Source organism: Liolophura sinensis, chromosome 7 (assembly GCF_032854445.1).
Source record: "Liolophura sinensis isolate JHLJ2023 chromosome 7, CUHK_Ljap_v2, whole genome shotgun sequence".
Taxonomy (NCBI): Eukaryota; Metazoa; Mollusca; class Polyplacophora; order Chitonida; family Chitonidae; genus Liolophura; species Liolophura sinensis.
In genome coordinates this window covers 21,803,833-21,825,461 of record NC_088301.1, presented here as the reverse complement: position 1 = coordinate 21,825,461, position 21,629 = coordinate 21,803,833, and the positions used below count along the sequence as shown (strand labels likewise).

The 21,629-nt window shown below is 40.4% G+C and overlaps 1 protein-coding gene across 1 annotated transcript; it reads right to left on the bottom strand.

Moving 5' to 3' along the window:
• Positions 1-7,205: 7,205 nt before the first annotated feature.
• On the bottom strand, positions 7,206-16,423 carry LOC135470737 (multidrug and toxin extrusion protein 1-like). Its single transcript, XM_064749775.1, has 10 exons — positions 16,363-16,423; positions 15,592-15,705; positions 14,466-14,533; positions 12,856-12,964; positions 12,051-12,126; positions 10,314-10,383; positions 9,530-9,662; positions 8,528-8,625; positions 7,887-7,962; positions 7,206-7,486 (listed from the first exon to the last, which is right to left on the bottom strand). Exons 1-10 carry the CDS (start codon positions 16,421-16,423, stop codon positions 7,206-7,208), a joined length of 1,086 nt encoding a protein of 361 aa, XP_064605845.1.
• Positions 16,424-21,629: the final 5,206 nt, after the last annotated feature.

Genomic DNA, 21,629 nt, shown 5'->3' with positions numbered 1-21,629 from the left:
ACAGTGTGTAGCTTTTATTTCACAAGGACGCTAGTTTCACCTTTCTGTACTCCTTGGGGACACTATGAATGAATAAGGTTGGGAGATTCAAACATATAAAATGCAGAAAATCCGGTTAGCAGTACGCTTTCATGACTACACAATTGCTTTCCCAAACGTGATCACAAACGTAAGTATCGTTTCGCAAAAAGGAGCATAAATCATTCGTCTCATCCAATGACCATATACGTACACATAGTCCAAGAGCAAATGCAACACTTGTTTTCCACTTAGTTTCTTTGTGATGCACTGTGTCAGTCTCTATGGGCCTGGCAAATTCCCAAGGTCGAAGCTGTTCCAGGCCCACAGCTGTTAATGGAAGGTAATTATACACATCAACCAGTCGTAATTTCCACTCCAGGAAAGATGGTTCGATTGGTGATCAAATCAGGGTACAACAGTATCGAGCGCGCAGTAAGTTCCCGAAAGCGGACCGAATGTAAAATCCCGATGACTTCTAAAAAAAATCCCAACACTCCCAGGTCGTAAATCCCTAACAAATCCTGCTGCTAGTCCGTGCGAAGCAGTCTCCGGGATTCCTTAGCGCAGAGAGACACATGTTTCTATAAGTTAACTAATATTTCCTCAACATACTCCGTGAATTCTCAGCACGTCTGTACGGTGACATAGCAAAGATATAACTGATTTAACAACAGCGGCTGATCGACCGTTCCAAGACGGCGGGTAAGTGCGGCCGAAAGAATACCAGAATGCCGCCTGCTGTGCACCCCAATAGCTGAATATCTCTCTGGTACAACCACAACTAATGCCAGCCTGCTAACTTATCCTGTCTTTTTCTTTTCTGCCCAGCGTATTACAAAACGTGCGAGACGCAAAACGTTCAACGTGTACAATGGATGAGTCGAACACATCCGATGTCGCACCACCCCATCTCGTGACAGCGCAACTTTCATTCCATTCCCGATGAAAGCAATTGTGATGTCATGACGTCACAAAAAGATTGAACATTTGTAACCTATGTGTTGGACACCCGGTTGACATATTTGCAACGATACTGCTTATCATTTGTCAATTAAGTGTTCTTGATTGACAATTGGGAAAGATCTATTCCCTTGAGTCTAAAGTCACACTAAATTCACCGTTAATCATGAGGCGCTAAAATATAAATCTTGCTGGCCCTTTGCTAAACACACAATCACTGAATCTTTATCCGAAAATGGGCACTGTACGTTGATATTTAAATGTTGATCAAAACTGTACCTTTTTTTTTAATTTCTAGGAGGCACATAGTGAGATCAGTGAACTTGTCCTCAGAGGTGTGAAGTACTGTAAATGTACCTGAAGTAATTTACACTATATATCTGAGAGTACTGTGAAAGTGTTTTACGTTAATAGCGGGTCCTCTCACAAATGCTGAACTGTGAGTTCAAGTCCAGCACATGCTGGCTTCTTCTCCGGCCGTACGTTGAGAGATCTTCCAGCAGCCTGCGGATTGTCGTGGGTTTACCCCGGGTTTTGCCCGGTTTCCTCCCACCATAATGCTGGCCCGCCGTCGTATAAGTGAAATATTCTTGAGTACGGCGTAAAACACCAATCAAATACATAAATAAATAAATATATCAACGGCCTGGGATAAAACGAAACATCAGTTGACATTCTATGGTACGTTTTTGTGGGCTAACAAGTTTAGATGCCTGTTATAGTGTAGCTTCGGTTAAACATCGGTTATCAGTTGAATTATTTTGAGTGGTTTATGGGGGTTGAGATCACTCTCTACAAATCGAGGCGGTTAATTGTAATTTGCTACGTCACTATAATGCAACATTTTGGTAGTGGTAGAAAATGGATAACGATTGCGTTGATTTGATTTCAAATGAATAACACACAATTCTTTTTATTTATTTATTTATTTCATTGGTGTTTTGCGCAATACTCAGGAATATTTCACATATACGACGGCGGGCAGATTATGGTGAGAGGAAAGCTAGCAGACCTCCAGCGTACGTCTGGAGAGAACCAGTATGAGTTGGACTTGAACTCACAGTGACTGATGGATGAGATTCATTGTGCTGTTCTAGTACTCTAACCACTGAGCCACGGAGAACCCGAAATTCATTCTTAGATATAATTAACCTCTCCGGCTTTTTAATATATAAAAAGCCTACAATTAAGCATCCTCAAAAATATATAACTCATTTCTACCTGGTCTAACTATTATTTAATTATTTTATTTTATTAACTATTTTTTTTTATTCTTGAGCGAGTCTGAGATCATGGAGTCCTGTAGACAAAAAGACCACAATATAATATGAGGAGTAAAACCAGTGCGGCGACGACAGTGTGATGGTTGGTAATTTGTCACACGTAACCAGTGAAATACGGCCTAGCGTCAGTTTAGCCCATTTAGGGTTTATTTTAACTGTTATACGTAAATGCATAAATAGTAGCACCTTTAGACACCACTGATTACATTTCATAGGTAGCGATTGAAGATTTTCATACATGAGATTTCGTTTCAAAGATGATACAGTTAGGTACCAAAGTCCCGATGATACCATGATGCATGTATAGTTACTGACACGTAATTCTACTGAAGGAAAATGAATGGACCTATGTGTTTTAACATTAGACTGCATACAAACTGCATGTGTGCCAGATTGGCTAAATATCGGTAGTTGACATGGACTGTGTGTGTCAGGCACTAAGCTAATGTTACGGCCAGAGATTCATACTCCTTACAGCGCATGTTTTCAGTCTTTAGCTCGCTTACCATCACTGCCACAACTAGACAAGTTTGATCTTTGGTTCCTCTGAAACGCACGTAGGCTTGTTTAGACTCAGCCTCATCACGGATATCTAGTGCGGGCTCATAATCAGTATCATCAATAAAATTGTTCCAGGTGACCCGTAAAATCATGCTGCTCATACTTTAGAGAAAAAGAATGCGTGTGTATCTAGTATTCCTGGAAACGAAGGTTTCAGTAATTTTCTTCTTCTGGTATCCCGTCCTGCATCATCACCCGTGACTCTGGGATTGTTCAAGATTTCTGGACAAAATTTGCTTGTGGTGACAGTGATGTAAACTGAAGGTAAAGAGTGGCGCATTCACTGTAAGGAGTTTGCCAGAGAATACCATTATTACCCTGTCAGAGGAAGCTGACAGGGAAGCGGACTGCGTCGAACGTTGATACAATTGCCTTCAGCTCTGGTTTTGAGGTTTTTGTTTGCCTGTCGTTTTCATGTTTTTCTTCATATTTCTGGGAGGTTTACGTTACAGGCCAGGCTCTAAGCGTTCTGGACACATTGTCGAAAACGAATATGGATTGAAGTAAACACTTGAAACCAGCGTAATCTGACCGCGTCGTATTTTATCGAACTATTAATCCTATGCAGATTCCAAGCAATGATTTATTTATTTCTTTATTTATTTTTCATTTATTTTTCATTTATTTTTATTTTTTATGCAGATTATATCAGGTTATAGATCTCTGCTGAATGTTATGCACTTTTGAGTTGATCTTATCTCGCGTATTGAAAAGCATTGATTCTGATGTTGGTCGACCTTGATATGTAACAAAAGATATACTCTCACGGCTTTATGTTGGGAGCAGGAAAATAATAAAACTGTTATTGATGTCTGGAACCAAGCGATGCTGATAATTTTTACAAGAAAGGCGCAACGTTGCAAACCCACGCACTGTAACCCGGAAATTGCCAGACGAATTACGAGGAACGCTTCCTTTGCGCAGTGCTTTATAGTTAAGATGTATAAAACAAAACCCTTTAGAAGAAGTGTCTTCGTCAATAAAAATGTTTGGCCAAATAAGTGTAAACACTTTTCAAGTGACGGAATACTTTTTAGAAGAAACAGTTGCGGAATTCCTATTTGTAGACTGTTGTATTGTGTAAGGCGTGTCTGGTTACGTATTCCGCCTTTTTACATCGCATACCTGGGACCACACGCTATTGGCTGAGAGGCTAGAGCCTCCGCCTGGTTCACTATTTTCCCTATTAACAGCATTATCTTTACATGCATGTTATGACCCAAAATAACAAATTCACAATGGCTGCAAGTTATCCAGTTTAGGATTACGTGTCGTCTTACACTACGACCCTTGGTAAGGGAATAATCCGTTAAAAGATATAAGGCCAAGGTTAAAAAGCAGATGTGTAAATGACCGATTTGAAGAGAGGATGAAAAGCACAAAAATATAAACATTTGAGGAAATACACGTAGCGTACTTGCAAATTGGACCCGATGTTAGTTATCTCAGAATTGTTATTATCTTGGTTATGGCTAACCTGATCTCAATTATCACAGTGTCGTTATTATCTTGGTTATGGCTGATTTAATATCAATTATCACAGTGTCGTCATTATCTTGGTTATGGCTGACCTCATCTCAGTTATTACGGTGTCGTTATCTTAGTCATGGCCGACACGACGTCAGCTTTCGCAGTGTCGTTGTTATCTTGTTTATGGCCTTACTCAAGATTAATGGCCTTACTCAAGATTAATGGCCTTACTCAAGATTAATGGCCTTACTCAAGATTAATTCACTTATACGACGGCAGCCAGCTTTATGTTACAATACAATGCAGACCTCCGAGGTTCGACGGGACATGATGCCAGCACGAGCTGAACTTAAACTCACACATTGGTGCATTGGTGAGAGGCTCCTTGGCCATTGTACTGTGCTAGGGCTCTAACCACTTGGCCGAGGAAGCCCCGCTCACAGAAAGGTCTGTTTATCTATGTGTATGAAAACATGGCGCCGGGAGTAAACCACCGAACTAACTGTCAAACTGTTATGCGCACACATTTTCATTCGTTCAGTTGAAGATATATAGGCTCTAATATGCAACTAACTGGATATAAAACCGCCTTAACAAAAAGCAGTAATGGAGTGAGTGTGTGAGTGCTTGGGGTTTAACGTCGTACTTAACAATTTTTCAGTCATATGACGACGAAAGAATCCTTAGAGTGCATGTAATGTACCTCCTTGTTGCAGGACGCATTTCGACCGCTCTTTTATCTAGTGCTGCTTCACTGACGCGCAATGCCGAAGGCAAGCAAGCTGCCTCGCCCTAGCCATTATACTGATAACCAGTAGTTGCACTATCCCTTTCATGCTGAATGCCAAGCGAGGAAGGAACAACCTCATCTTTCTAAAGTCTTAGGTGTAACTCGACTCAGGAGTCATCCTGGATCAACCGGCCCCGAAGCGGATGCTCTACCAACTGTGCTACTGGGATCGGTAGCAGTAATTGAAGACTAATCTCTGATAGGTGGGATTGAACCGTGTTATCGTACATGTATATCCGCATGTGAAGGCCTGTAGTGTTTTAAGGAAGACAAATTATTTTCTTTCATGTTATTATCAAGAACGCAATTCATCAATTACATTTTAATCACTCAAAATCGAATAATGCCGGGTGTACGAGAAAAACAGTTGGATGAAGGAAGGGAGATAATTAAGCTGTGGAACTTACTCTGAAGTTACTCCCCTTGATTATTGAATATACTCATTCCTATAAGCACATTGATATAACTGTATCGACGAGAATTTGGTGGCGGAGGGAGGACGTTAAATAGTCCCCCTGGTATAAATTATCTCAACCCTTCTGCCCAAGGTTGTACAATTACAATATCATATTTAATGTATACAGTACTCCATAATTTGTTTTCCAGGGTATTCAATTATCTAAATGGGCTGAAAATTTGATACGTTTGGTAATATATTGTATGACATCCTGATTCGTTACATCAAGCTGTGTATAAGCGAATGATTGAGTACGGCGCTTAATAACAATGTAATAAATAAATCTTCATCTTTTGCACTATCTCCTGTAGCCGGTATATAACTGAACAAATTCTGAAGTACAATGAATACTTAAATGCGGTTTGCTCTTTTCCACCGGCACGTGTATGGTAACAATATCAAGCTTAGCACTTTGATTTCCTCCTTGCAGTAGGGGTGAAGGTCATGCAGAAGACTTTGAAATTGTTTTTGGACAAATGTTAAGTTGGTAGAAGCACTTCATATTAAGTCAAAACTGACAGATATACTTGCCAAGTATGTACGATCTTATATCCACGGCGTTGGCCGAGTGGTTAGCGCATCCGCATTTACTTATTTAATTGATGTTTTACGCCATACTCAAAACTATTTCAGTTATACGATGGCGGCCAGCATTATAATAGTGGGAGGATACTGGGCAAAGTCTGGGGGAAATTCACGACCATCCGCAGGATGCTGGGACTCACGGCGACCCCTTTGGTGAAAGACTCGGTGTGATTATTCTGCGCTAGCGCATAATCCCTTGGCTGAAGGGGGTAGGCCAGACACTATATAACGATATACACAGTGACTGTGTCGTATCTCGTGAGCCTGTGAGGTGACAAAGCGCTTGTATCATGCATTTAGTGATTTATATATCTGGTTGTTTTTAATCAATTCTCATAAATTTCCACTTGTACGACAGCGGTCAGTTTTCTTGTGGAAGGCGTTGGAGTGTCCTTAGTAAACCATCAAGGTACCAAATAATTAACGCAAGGGGAATAATCAAAATTATGAGATTTCACCCAAATCTTGGGTAACATATGCAGTGATTGAAAGGGGAACACCTTCATGTGATTGTTTATATGTGTGTATTGTGTGCAGTGTATATATACATGCGCACACATTATCAAGAAGTATGAGAATGGTTTAATAAAGGAGATTCGACTTTTAACTCTTCTATCAATAAAGGTTAAAAAAAAAGTGCTAGTTCACCACGTGACATGTGAAAATGTTAGGCAACTATTTTTTATTATATTTAACACATCATGGATATCTGAAAAAAGATTCACAAAAAAGTTATTTTGAGTAGACGAAAGGTGCAGAAAATTGGGAGCTGAACGCTTGTGGACTGAAAGAAGTTCCTGAAGGAAAGAGGTGTCATTTGTATCGTCGGAACATACGGACACGTGGTCGGTAAATTCAACAAAAGTTGCCTATCATTACAGTATTACTTTTTTAAACTACCGACAAAAAGACTTCGAATTCGAAATTCCCTTACATTGGCCCTCTAAGTCTATCCCAAGATAAAATTAACGTTCAAAGAGATAAGCGCATCGTTTTTGTTTGTCACTGTCTTTACGCTCCATATTTAAAGGAATCGCCATAATAATAAGCTGTCAACACATAAACATGGGAGCAAAATTTAAATGTCGTAATCCGGGGATGTTGCGGTTGCCATGGTTACGTTCATTGCAGGGATAATAGATGGTTCTGCTGGCAGAGGAACAAATAACCGAATGCAAATTGACGCCACAAACAAGGCGAGGACAGACAAACACCCAAAGACTCTCTTCACGACCAACACAATCAATCGCTTTCTGAACACGGATTCATCAGTACTCATTGTTCTCTCGTAATCTAACGCTTCACTCAGACGAGTCCCGTTTGGTTGTCCCGTTTTGCCATCTGCGGTCTCGTCGACGTCTGCAAATGATGAAACAAAGACTGCTGAACAAAAAGAAAAACGCATCTTATCATCGTACACACTGTGGACTCGCTTTGCCCATTCTCCTTGTGGAATATATCTCTTCCGCTTCCAGAGGCCATTCCGAGCTTTTTGCAAGCAGGATGAAAGGGGCGGAAGATTCTTCTAAAACCAGAGGCTGCAAATCGAGTTGGCCTATCGTTTTACAGTTAGCACCAGGACTGTTTACGCGTTAGATTCAATTTAAATTCAAAGCAAAATTTCATAAAATATAAAGTTTGGATAAATATCTTTCAACGCTTAGGCAAACGTGTAACACATTTTTCTACAAAATATCCCATTTTTCTGTTTAACTTGATAAAAAATGTGATCTCTTGAAAAGGGTAACATGGCTCTTACTTGTTTCATCTGATATCAAAGGTGCTGTTTCCTCGATGACTTTCACTTTCCGTCGAGTAGTTGTTCGCTCCCGCGCCTACGCAATACAAAATTAAAGGCTTCACGAAATTTAAGCAAATTAACAGTTGTATCAAAATTGCATGGCGATGTATGGTGCAAAATAAGACGTCACCACAGCTCCCAAGAAATCCTCACTCATGGTTTATTTCCTCTCCTCGAAATCAATTTAGTAATAGATTACATTTAGAAGAAAGTTCTTTCTCAAGACAGTTTATTCCAGAGAAATAAATCATGAGATTTTTGCGGTAGACTCAGGGTCAGTCACACTTAAAACCTTAAGAGGAAAGAGGAAGTTGTAACTTTCCTCACTTGGTATTCAGCATTTAGGAGATAGTACAACGACTAGTTGACCCTTATCAGTATAATGGCTCGGGCGGGGCGGCTTACTTGCCTTCGGTAAGGCGTCTCAGTGAAGCAGCACTAGATAAATATGCGGTGGAAATCCGTCCTGCACTCACTCACTCTGACGATTTTTGTACATTAGGTGCAAATATGGTGTTTAGCCATATCTGAAAAGAATTATTTCTTCCTAAAAATATACTTTAGTGTGTCAGTGTGATGTACTGTATGTTCCTACGTACCTTGTGAACCTCATTATCCCAGTTTATTCGACGGGTTAGAAAGTATATGTAGAGACAGGCCGTCGGCGATATTCCCAGGCACATTGCCCACCAAAATCCTAACACGAAACAAACAGTTGAAAAATTTAAGTTACATGTGGATTTTCGTATCTTCATATTACAAACATGCGCACATTGGCTACATCTCAGCTGTGCCTGCATAATGGACAAGCGTTACACTGCATGATGTTAAAGAGCAAAAGCACAAGAGCATAGAGCTCCGTTAATACTAACGTAAAATACCTTTTACTTTTGTTCTCTGATTCATCGGTATGCTTTTATTCACGTACACTCCCCCTAAATGTGTTGGTAGAGCGTCCGCTTCGGGACCGGTAGATCCAGGATCAATCCTTGATCGAGTCACACCTAAGACTTTAAAAGAGAAAGTTGTAGCTTCCTCGCTTGGCGTTCAGCATGAAGGGATAGTGCAACGACTGGTTGACCCTTATCAGTATAATGGCTCGGGCGGGGCGCCTTGCTTGCTTTCGGTAAGTCGTCTCAGTGAAGCAGCACTAAATAAAAGAGCGGTGGAAATCCGTCCTGCAACAAGGAGGCACATTACACGTACATGCACCCTAAGGATTCCTTCGTCGTCATATGACTGAAAAATTGTTGAGTACGACGTTAAACCCCAAGCACTCACTCACTCACTCACTCCCCTTAAATGTCAATGATTAATTATGGTAGATTAATTAACACCGGAAACCGATACAAGCTTGGGAGAAAAACACCGCACATTGCCAGGCACGCTGACAAATCTTCTGACTTGAAGATGCATCCGAACACAGAAAAAGGTTTCTTTTTTTCAAGCACGAATCCTCCTTAGTTAACGGCTATATTTAAAGGCTTGACACCACTTGTCTATCGGTAATTCCCATAAACAACATTCAAAGCTAAGCATTCACATAGTTTGAAATAAGACTGTCTCTCCCCATAGGTGAAAACATGGGAACAAAAACCTACCGAAGGCCCCAATGCCAACGATGAACATAAAGACAACCGCTATGGGGATGGATATTCCTAAGTAGCCCACAGCGTTACAGATGGCCGCTGTCCACTGTCTTCCGCACCCTCGTAACGTCCCCATGGAGGTAGCCTGAAGAAACAGTACAAATCAGGATTGAAAGGTAATGCATTTCATTAGTACTGTGGAAAATATATCCGGTGGTTGTTGGACACGGATTTAGCAAATTGATGCATAAATTTATTATAGATGAATGATTAGGTTTAAGGCCACACTGACAGTGGTTCAACCATGTTGTAGTGAGAACATGCTAGAACCAGGCAACCGATATGACTTTAGGCAAGAGAATGATAACACCTAGATGGGAACAAATAGGAAACTGACGCTCTTAAAATCGGCCCAAAAATATCAGTTAAAATCGTAAAACGCACTAATTATAGTTTTATACTATCGATCACTGGAATAGTGAGAGCAATGCCGACAACAAATGTAAAAAGAGGAAAAAGACAATAATACTATTTATTAAAGCGAGCAGAGCTCGGGGGAAACCCATGACCATCCGCAGATTGCAGGCAGACCTTCCCTTGAAGAGGAATTCAGCATGAAATGGACTCATACCGACCGCATTGGTGAGAGGCTACTCGGTCACCATCCTGCGCGCTAACCGCTAGGGCACGAAGGCCTTGGGATAATAACAATCATAAGAGCGCGTTCTGTTGTATTCCTTTCTTACAGAAAATGTGTAATCCATGGTATACAAATTCACACACAATATGTACTCACAACAATGGAATCCAAAAATAAGATGATCACCAGGATCGGGAGTATAGAGGATGCCATTGGGATCACCTCTCTGCAAAACATGTACATATACAAGAAATACATTTACCAAAGAATGACACTTGCTCACTCTGTCGATTTTGGTACTTGTTTCTTCATACAGTTTTACATAAGATAAGAAAGTTATGGCTTTCTTTGCATTCATCCTAAAACTCTGTTTCCGGTCTATTTCTCTGTCAGTAACCTTAATGAAAAAGCTGTGCGCCGATTGTGATTAAAATCGGTTCGCCCAAGGTTGTGATCCAGACCTGGTGTTTCTTCATTATTATCAGAATATTTTAACTTGCCTTGTAGTAATACCGTATAGAGTATTGTCCCTTTGGTGGAAGTCTTCATGTGGTAGAGAGCGGTCGCCCTACATAGTGAGGGAATTTGAACATTTAACTATGGTGGAGGTTTTCGTTCTCGTTATCAGTGTAGTTATATACATTCGTTATAGGAGACATCAATAATCGGTACACAAAACTGTAAAGAATTACTGGGAGAAATAGCTCCTTGATTGTGTCGGAATTAAGTCAGCGTATATTAATAGATCTGTGAAAAGTTGTGATTCCGGCAGATGTGTGGAGATGTCTATATTCGCAAATCTCGCGATATCTGTTTCTTTTCCCAGCTTAGCTTTCAGAAATGCAGATCTATACTCTTCGATTCACTAACCTGGGACTCGATCTTTTTGTGTGTGTTGTCCTCAACCTATCAAAGCTATACGCTACAAAAACGTGTTTTCTCTCACGCCGCGGTAAATCTGTCTTCGTATCACATAGTTATTCGTGAATGATAATGACCTAACGTCACAATTATCACACATGTGCCTGGTGTCTCGGCAATGGGCCAAATGTCTCTAACCACCATGTTCAATTCGAGTCGGCCCCACTCGGCATCGTTCGGAAAGAGATAAACTCGTAGAGCATTTGGATTTAAAATAGAAACATCTACACCATTAAGTGGGCGAATGTGTGTGCGTCTTAACATTAAGTTTGCTCTGATAATAAACAGAAGAAAATTAAGCAAACTATCGGGAAAAATGTAGATGATTTTAATTTTGACAAGAGCAGCCGAGTTCACTCTGGGAACAAAGTCACGTGATTCGAAAATGGCGATTTGCGATGCTCGATTCGGGTGCTATCGCAGTGGCTGCGCCAGTTACATTTGCGTTAATTGCTATGTTATGGTCTGTAGTATTCCCGCATAGTGAGGTGTCATAAATTTGAAATTATTTAAAGATCGTGTGACACCAGTTTTCGTTGCGTACAGCTTTGACACTCTGAGGGCAGTTCAGGTAACAGGAAAGAGTTCCCGGTTAAAAAATATAACGATTCAGAGCAGTTAATAGGGAAACTGAACTGGGAACATGGTCAACCGATCTTAGAGTTGCCCTAGTTATATAAAAGTCTATTCGTCTATTCGCCGTTTGCTTGCCGGTGAGGTGGGCAAATTGTTTACCTCCTATCTTACCAAGAGCCTTTCACTCAACGCGTGACCTGAGTGTAAGACGAAATCGAATGACTGCGGGGATATCGGAGCTATTGCAAATCGGCGCTAGTTAGCAGCCACAACCACAGATAGAAGTCGATTTTGTCTGTCGGTTGGTTTCTGAATCTTTCTGTGGGTCAGTCAGATTTTTGCCTTCCTATCTTTCCTACAGATTATTTTCTTTGAAAAACCATATTCAGTACTTACGGGTCTTGTGTGAAAAGTAACGGGAGGAGATTCTTCATTGAGAGGATCACTGTAGCCGTGACCAGAAGACACAGCCCTGTGAAACAAACAAACGCATTAAACATACATTGTAAAAAAACTATGTTAAATTTAACATAATAATATGTTTGCTAGACTAGATTTTTACGGCAACATAACAATACAATACTATAGCCCGTAACATTTACAACGGTACATGGTGTAATTTGCTGATTGCAACGAATGACGCAATGTCGTATGTCCCGTTTCACTAATATGGTGTTTCCCACAGCCTCCTTAGAATTTCATATTAAATTTTCATTGAACAAATATTCATGGAATAAATTACCAATACAAATTAGGAGTCTGACTTCTACATCTCTTTTTAAATCAAAACTACAGTTGGAATCCCTGCAACAGATGCTTACTATGTGGGTTTCTTTTTAATTATTATTATTTAGTTTTGTTTCATATTTCTTTAAAGATAAACAAAATTGCCTTCTGTCAACTGCACTATATAGTTCGTCATTACCATCATCAGAATTAATTAATAGCAATGTCGGGAAAGACCCGCTAGAATATTGTCCTGTACCGGTACACCTATGTATGATATATATTTTGTTGGCGAATAAAAAATATAAAAAAAAAACCAAATCCGTTGACAGGATCACCAAGCACGCCAGAACAAAATGGGTGTCGTCGTTTAGGCCTGTTTTCTACTCTTATTCCCAAATAACTACGGTTATTTTATTTTATTTTATTTTTATTTTATTTTTATTTTTTCCTTTTAGGCATCATCGGTACTTACAAGCCAACAACTGTGATGTCATGGCCGTAGTCTTGGCAGCCTTGGCGTTACCAGCACCTAGACTGTGGCCTACCCGGATGCTACTGGCGACGCCCATTCCGTATGGCACCTGCGGTCAGTGTCATACATATTATCATTGATTTCATATTAAATATACGAATGAACGGATAAATAAAGGAATAATTCGTAGGGTTGAACATCTTATTAGCAGTATTTCAGCTTTTTTGTGGCAAAAACATATGTTATATTCCGGAAAAGGTTATGGCTTTCGACATGAGAATGAAATCTATGTAACACGAGAATGATAAAAACAGGGACGTTTTTAAACCAGCTACTAAAACAAAAAACATGAAACTTCGAAATCCACATGTATTCAAATGTCATTTAACATTGTAATATATTACAACGGACACTGGACATTGCAAGATATTACAATATAGTTATTAACCGCTGTCAAAAAAATAATACATTAAAGTCAGTCGTGTAAAAATTTTGCCGAATGGGTCATAGTCTATAGGATATGTTTGATATTATAATGTGCACATACGATATGAAGTTGGGCACAAATACAAAGCGTCGAACAGCCTTATTCAATGCAGCTAGAAAGTGCACCAGTCTTCGTTTAACCTGAAATCATGTACGCGTTTTAGAAATAGTACTCCATGATAAATTGCAATTAAAATTCATTTTAAAATTACTGGTGGAAGCAGTTTTGAAAGCACTTTATGCCAATGCTCATTTGTATTCTTTTTCAAAAAAAAAAAATTAAACAGGATGAATCCTGTTGTTTTGTTGTTGGATGACGCTAACAAAATATAAATTTATTTACTGGGCCCAAGACTTAAATCAGGCTTAGCCTTAACTTCAAAACAGTTAATTACGCTAAAATAACCTTTAGAATTTTTATACAAATTCTTAGAATTGTCTTAGGCCTTCAGGACAAAATGAAAAATCACACTAAAAGAAATCTGTTAAATTTAACGGAAAGTCTGTTGTGTGAGTGATGCTAGAATGTATTCTGCTATTGCAGCAGAATATTCTGTTTAATATAACACACATATTTTATTAATTCAACGCAAATAATTTATTACACTAATAGGATATTGTGTTGAGTATGACAGACTACTGTGTTATAATAACAGAATACATTCTAGCATCACTCGAACAACAGATTTTCTGATAAAATGAACAGATTAATTTCTCGAGCGTAGCTATTAAATCTAAATCTGGAGATCTCCGCGGCTCCTTTGGTTCGCGCAAGCGCAGCGTAATGACCCAGAAGCCTCTCACCAATGCAGTCGCTGTGAGTTCAAGTTCAGCTCATGCTGGCTTCCTCTCCGGCCGTAAGTGGTAAGGTCTGCAGCAACCGGCGGATGGTCGTGGGTTTTTCGCCGGGCTCTGCCCGGTTTCCTCCCACCATAATGCTGGCCGCCGTCATATAAGTGAAATATTCTTGACTACGGCGTAAAACACCAATCACATAAATTAATTAATTAATTAATTAAACCCAAATCTTAGTTTAGGAATTATAAAGTATTACAAAGCTGAAGTAAAGGACACGAACCAGTACTGATAACTACCTTAACTGGATCTTCGGGGACAAAACCTACCATGTAGATTATTTGCTCCAACTGAAATACGACGGATGTGGCACCAAGTTCTACTTCCCCGATTATTCCTGCATGAAAAGGTGAACTGAGATACACACAAATCCAGTTGTGTAGAAATCTAAGATAACAAATTAAACAACACAGAAATATGTTACCCCAACCCAAACATGTGTTAAATACATGTGAAGTACACATGGCTGTTATACAAAGTAATGAATCACAGACTTTGTGTTAACAAAGACAGAGTTGTTCAAATATGACACAAGGATTTTATTGGATAGAGCAAGCTTGTGTTCATATAACACGCCTATTTTTTGTGTGTACTAAAGTGGAACATCAGCGGTGCATAAATATGATAGCCACAGATGGCGCTTGGCAATAATATATATACATCATCGATGGAAAGTATTAAGTGTTTGTTTCTAATGGCTGTTTCGTGGCTAATAACGAATATGATAAACACAAAATCGTATATACAAACTGTTTTGCTTACAATTTTTAGCTTCATCAATTACCAAAGGTAAAACATCATGACTATAATTTTACAGGACATTGACAGCTAATGCTAGCAATCCTCATTCCATATCAAGATCAGCACTTATTAAGCGATCGGGCAATACTATTTAATGGTAAAGACCAGCAGGATTAAAAATTTGTCCCCAAAACCTCCAGTTTTGTCAATATTTCATGTAGGCGCTTGAGGAACATGAAAACAAGACAAAAATTTACCTTTCATAATAACTGTTACGGTAATAAATATTAACATTTTATTTGATTGCTGTTGGTAATTATCTGATCGAGTGAATTTCTGAGTGGGACGGGGGCAAAAGTATGGACCTAATAAAAATTGTCTTGATCCCTGTGTAGAAAGCCGAAACAAATTCCGAACTTCCCAGCTATTGTACCGGTGTAAGGCTTCATAAGCACTGCTCGTCGCCGTTCGGATAATTTCGTGATTCTTACATAAAATACAATCACACAATTCTTACTGTAGCCGTTTAAGAATTGACAAACTTTTTGTGCGACACCTTAAGAAATTATTGAGGTGTTTAACCGAACAATGAGACATCTGAAGAGATCGTCGAGTTGTTTAATAATACGTGTAAACTGTAAATATTTGTCTCACCGTTTAGGAAGAGTCCTATTTCAAAACTCCACCACTCGATGGCGATCATGATGAGTCCTGCCACAGCCAGGTATAGGAACTGTCCCCATTGCTCCAGAGCTTCCCAAGACCAGCCTGAAATAGCAGGTTAGTATTAATCTAGTAGCGTGTCACTTGTGTCAGTATTAGAAACCGTAATTACTACACAGTGTTGTATTGCACAACACAGATGAAACACAGACGAAGCTCATGGGTCATTACGCTGCGCTAGCGCGCTAGCCAACTGAGCCACGGAGACCCTTTCTTACTTTGGAGTTTTAAGCACTTGCAGTATATGACTTAAGTCTTAAGTTGCTTGCTAAATACTAGCTCAGGGCCCATATTTATCGAAGCAACTTAAGGCATAAACTGCGAGCCCCTGAAAGGTCAAATTCAGGACAGGAAGGAATTCAAAATATGCGCAGTACATTGTTCTGTAGTTAAGTATCTGTGTACAAATTTTAAACATTCTACGGCAAAACCTTCTAATTGTTGTCCTGTTTGAATTTGTGGTTTAAATCTTAAGATGTTTGACAGATACGGACAATTCTGTATCATTAAAAATGTTATTAATTGCATTATTTTCATATGACGTTAGTTCTAGGTTTCACGTAGCTGTATTTTACCAGTAATCCTACCATGGTATAATATGAATACACATTCAATAATCGCCTCGTGATCACAGTGTGGAAGGCGAATAAGCCCACAACTTCAGGACAGCAACAGTATAGTGTGTGAAAGAGATTAACTTACCAGTCCATGTTTCTTTGTACAGTCCCGTACAGACAATATAGCCAACGGTGATGGCAAGCATGAAGAAATAGGCGATTACCTGTCCCAAGGCGGAACCGCTGCATGCCAGCAAGAAACGGAAATAATAAACACATTGCAAACAATCATATTCATCCCATAAAAGAGAAGAGAAGACTGTAGCTGAACTTTGTCTAAAATATCAAAAATAGAATATAAAATATCAACAACAACAGAATATAAAATATCAACAACAACAGAATATAAAATATCAACAGCAGAATATAAAATACTACCGCAAAGCCAGAGCATCGAAGAGTGATTGTTGGGTCAAACTTAGCAGGAAGGACGAGAGCATGGAGGACGGTGTGATAGTTGGCAATTGGCCACACGTAACCGGTAAAATACGGCCTCTCGTCAATTTACCTCAGTTAAGGTTTATCCTAACTGTTCATGAAAATAGTGGCACAATACACGTCCCCTATTCAACTGATGTGTATAACCGATACCAAAAATCTATAACGACCGTAGGGGAAATTCAATAATAAGACAAAATATATAATTTTTACTTACATGATACCCGCCTCTAAAACTTGAATTGCTAAATACTGAGCGAGTGCGTTGGCCAGGTTGCCGACTGCTCCGAGAATCACGGCGGAGTGAACACGATTCTGAAGGCGGAGACACAGACAAGAAAAAGATTATTATCTCCTTCTAATTATTTATTTATACGTTTATGTGACTGGTGTTTTACGCCGCATTCTCAAGAATAGTTTACTTATAAGACGGCAGCCAGCATTATGGTGGAAGGATACCGGGCAGTGCCCGGGGAAAACTCACGACCATCCGCAGGTACGGAGACGAAGCCTTCATGAGATGGACTTGAACTCACAGCGACCACATTGGTGAGAGGCTTCTGGGTGAATGCGCCGTGCTGGCGCACTACCCTCCTCGGCCACGGAGGCCCCTATCTGGTTCTGGTTTGATCCTTTGCAACTTGTTGAGTGTTATTAATGCCGATGTGGCAGTTTCTTCTGTAAAACTTTATCATAATTGGGAATCTTCTTCATATCGTATCCGTTTGATTTTATGCGCAGTCAATTATTATGCAATGCTTAATCAGGTAAAAGTAATCATTTACTTGTATATGTGTTTATACCGACTTGGCTGTTGACCACAGTGCATTGCGTTTGTGCCGTCTATAGTGGAAAGAGCGTCTGCCTCGTGAATAGGTACATACGGGGTTTAATCTCGGATCGAGTCACACATAAGATCGATAGCATTGTCTCTGGGCCTTTGCATCTCTTGGCACTCCGCACAAGGAATAGACCAGGTACCAGACGAGCCCAGGGTCTTCATGCTAGCCTATGAAACACACTTATCTGGTTTTGTAAATACTTCACGAATACTTGGAAAAGAAAATGAAATACACTTACCTGGTTTTGCAAATACTTCACGAATACTTGGAAAAGAAAATTAAACTACAACGGAGAAAGAAGAAGAACGTATAGGTGAATTATTAACAGGTCTTTTAGAGACGAAAAAGCAGTATGCTTCGCTAAGTCACTGTGTCTTGTTTGTAAAGCTACATACATATATTCTTCCTAGTTTGTGTCAGTAGGCACAAATACGCATAAAGGCCTACATACATACATACATATTGTACCAAGCAGTGTTTTTTTTTATAATACTGACTATGTATCTTCATGACAATATCCTCAAATATATAGTGCTAAAAAGAAATGCGTAGGCCATTTGCCCACATGATAAACCTACTTTAGTTCAAGTGTATTAGTGTGATTAATGATTCAATACGCTGTCATTCGCAGCCAAGTTACACAATGAGAAAGTTATAATGTAAGCAATCACAAATAAACAACAGTTCCTTCAGCCATCACACCAGGTCACAACTGGGCGTCCAGCTTAGCGCCTGGTGTCACCACTACAGGCGATTCATTTCCGGTATACTACTGGTACTTTACAGTGTACTGTTAATATGAAATATTCAGATAGATATTTAGATACAAAATACAAAAGGGCGAGGTATAGACCTGTCGGTTGCATGAGAGATTTTTGGAAAACCACTGAACTCCATACTCACAAGTAAACCAGGCGTGAAGTATAATAGGTATATCCCTGCAATTCTGTAATGAAACAAAAAATTAGCGTGTATATGATATCATCTAAATCCATCCCTAATAAATATCCGCAACTATATTATTGTTTTGTTTGATCAGGGTATATAATTGGGATGTTCCATGTGAAATGTTTTTCGGTGATATCACGACGGTGTCTCCCTTGTAAAAAGACTCATTTCCGACATTGTTACAGTGCTGCCTCACTGGAATTCCATGCTGAAGACACTAGACATGCTGTCCCTCTCAGTCACATCATACTGACACCGGGTCGACCGGTATTTGGCCTAATCCTATTATGCTGAACGCCAAGCGGATTACATAAGCACATAAGGATTACCTCTTCTTTTGGGATAATTTCGGTATTATGTTGAACTTGAAAGAGTGTAGAAAAATAACTCCAGTAGATGGTTATATTATTATATGGCCATGTCTCAGGGCATCCTTCTTTGTCCGGTTTCCTCCCCCTATAATGCCAGCCACTGTCGTATAAGTGAAATATTCTGGAGTATGGCGTAAAACACCAATCAAACAGATAGATAGATAGATAGATAGATAGATAGAGCTTTGGAGGTCGGACGTGTTGTCAGATCGCTCCATCTGTCAGACTTCATTTCTCTGGATTTCCAGTGATTTCTTGTGTGTTTCTGATACTCACAGATTTCTCTTGTCAAGAGCTATCCATTGATATAGTTTGTAGTCAGAAATTCTATATTTTTGACTAGTTTTTTGACGTTTTGGTGTTTGGCCAGCGTGGCCGGTGGGCCAGCCTGCGCGGCTTGGCTCAGGCACCAGTTGTCGTGGCCTGTGTTGGAGGCCTATACAGATTACAGCATAGGACAGTGTACAAGGTCAGCTTGCCCGGTCGAGCTCCATTCATCCCGGGCTAGCAGGGCACACAAAGGCTTTTGTAACTAACAGGCTGCAAATTCGTGCACTCTTGCACGAAGTTTATTGGCCACTGTCACTAGACAGTTGATCAGTGAAGGGGTTGAGCACGTAGTGCAGTACCTGACTGGCCGTCCACACAGTTGGACGTGTCAGCCGGGTAGCGCCTTTGGGCAGGGGTTTTTTTTTTTTTATTTTTTTTTTTTTTTTATTTTTTTTTTTTTTTTGAACCAACAGAACAGAATGGCTTTCCGCATTAAAAGGCCTCTTAGCCTTAAATTGCGGATTAAAGGCAATATAAAAGCCATTGACGTTTATCATGGGTTGCAGGAACGCATCGGCAGCGGACCCAAAGTGTTGAGGGGTTTGGTCCACGTTACTGGCGATCTGTGGAATGTCACTGTTGCCAATGAGGAGGTCAAGCAAAAATTACTTAATGAAGATCTGGTACTTAATGGAGTAAACTGTCCGGTTTATGAAGTTGAGCAATCCAGAACTTTGGTGAAGGTGAAGAGCCCTTATGAGATTCCGGATGAACGGATAGGGGCTGTTCTCAAACAGTTTGGAACGGTGCACTCTGTTGAACGAGAATGCTACCTGTTCGACAGAACCTTGCAAAATGGGGTTAGGAGAGTATGGATGAGCAACATTTCGTCCACCATTCCTGAAGCCATATGGGTGGGAGCATCTTTTCGGTTACCAGTCTGGTACAGAGGGCAGGTGCGAGCTTGTCACCTGTGCCAGGCGACAGACCACCTAAAAAATGACTGCCCACTGAAAAACAAATGTTTGATTTGCAAGCAAGAAGGTCATTTCCAAAAGAATTGTCCTCAAGATCTGGACACTGAGAGTAGCGATAATCTGACAAGTAGTGGAGATGAAGATGACATCGCAGTTGCGATGGATCATAATGGTAATAAGGACGACGAGGATATGAATAATGATGATCATGACAATGAGCAGGGAGATAATGACGGAAAGGATGACAGTGATGATGACACGGATGATAGTAATGAGGCTGAGGATGATTGTGAAATGGTGAATGGGGATACGAATGGTGGACAGGAGAGTAGCAATGATGTAGTGGGTAATGATGATAAAAATGAGGTGAATGAGGCAGAGGACGGGAATGATAAAGATGCTATGGATAATGGTAAGGATGGGCTGGAGGGAGGTAGCAATGAAGGAGGTAAAGAGGAGGAAAATGATGTGGACAAAAATGCAGATGATGGTATTTCATCAGTTTCTAGCCAGGTCAAACAGGAGGAAGTATCGTTGAGTTTCACTGAACCGTTGGTTCCGTACAGCTCGACCGGTCAGTCTCCCGAGCAAGACTCTTCACAAGACTTGTGGAGTCAGTCATTTACCTTTTCCCAGCCAGTTGCAAAACAAGATATAAATGAGTCCTTATGGAGCACCGCTTCAGAGGCCATTTTTGTAGACACCTCAAAAGACCAAGTTAGCGGCATTGAAGCCTCTGGATCGGTTATCCCCATGAACGACACGACGTCGGAAATGGAGGATTCCGTTCCGGGAGAAGACCTAGACGAGTCAATGCCGGCATACGCAAACGATCAAGGCGAGGTTTTAGTCCCTGTCTCCACTTCTTTAGGAGTCCATTATCGGACCATGCGCCGCGACTCAAAAATTGAGAAAGTCAGGAAACAGAGGAAAGTCATTTACCTGTCCCAGGAGGACTTTGCTGCACGCAAGGCTGCCCTGTACAAGAAGTCGAGAAAAACAAAACTTAAATAGATCCATAATGGCTCTAAATGTTGTCTCACTAAATTGTCAGGGTTTGCTTTCGGACTGGAAGCAATTTTCCCTTGGCCATACCTTCAGGTCATTAAAAGCAGATGTTGCTTTTCTACAAGAGACGCATTTTACTGACGTCAATGACGTAACCCGGTTTGAAACAGCTGTGAAAGGGAAAGTCTTTTCCTCTTCCGGCTCGAATCATAGAGCGGGCACGGCTATTGTGTTTCTTGCTTCTTTCCTCGCCTCGGGGACCATAGTGTCATCTGTCACTGATCCCGGTGGTCGTTGGGTCAAGGTTGAGGCGGAGTATTCCGGCTTTGATTTTACGTTTGTCGCCGTACATGCACCAACATATGTTCCTGACCGTCGTCGGTTTTTCCAAGGTCTAGAAAGTGTTCTGGGTGATTCAAACACCAACGTCTTCCTGGCAGGCGATTTCAATTGCGTCTTAGATCCCCTAATAGATAGGCGAAGCACGGCCGCGGTAGC

Excerpts from the sequence above, each read along its gene's own strand:
- LOC135470737 (XM_064749775.1), bottom strand. The coding sequence starts at position 16,423 with ATGCTTGCCATCACCGTTGGCTATATTGTCTGTACGGGACTGTACAAA. Across the intron at positions 12,965-14,465 it reads TGGAGCAAATAATCTACATG|GTGCCATACGGAATGGGCGT; the intron begins GTAGGTTTTGTC and ends CACTGACCGCAG. Across the intron at positions 7,963-8,527 it reads GGGATAATGAGGTTCACAAG|GCGCGGGAGCGAACAACTAC; the intron begins GTACGTAGGAAC and ends TGTATTGCGTAG.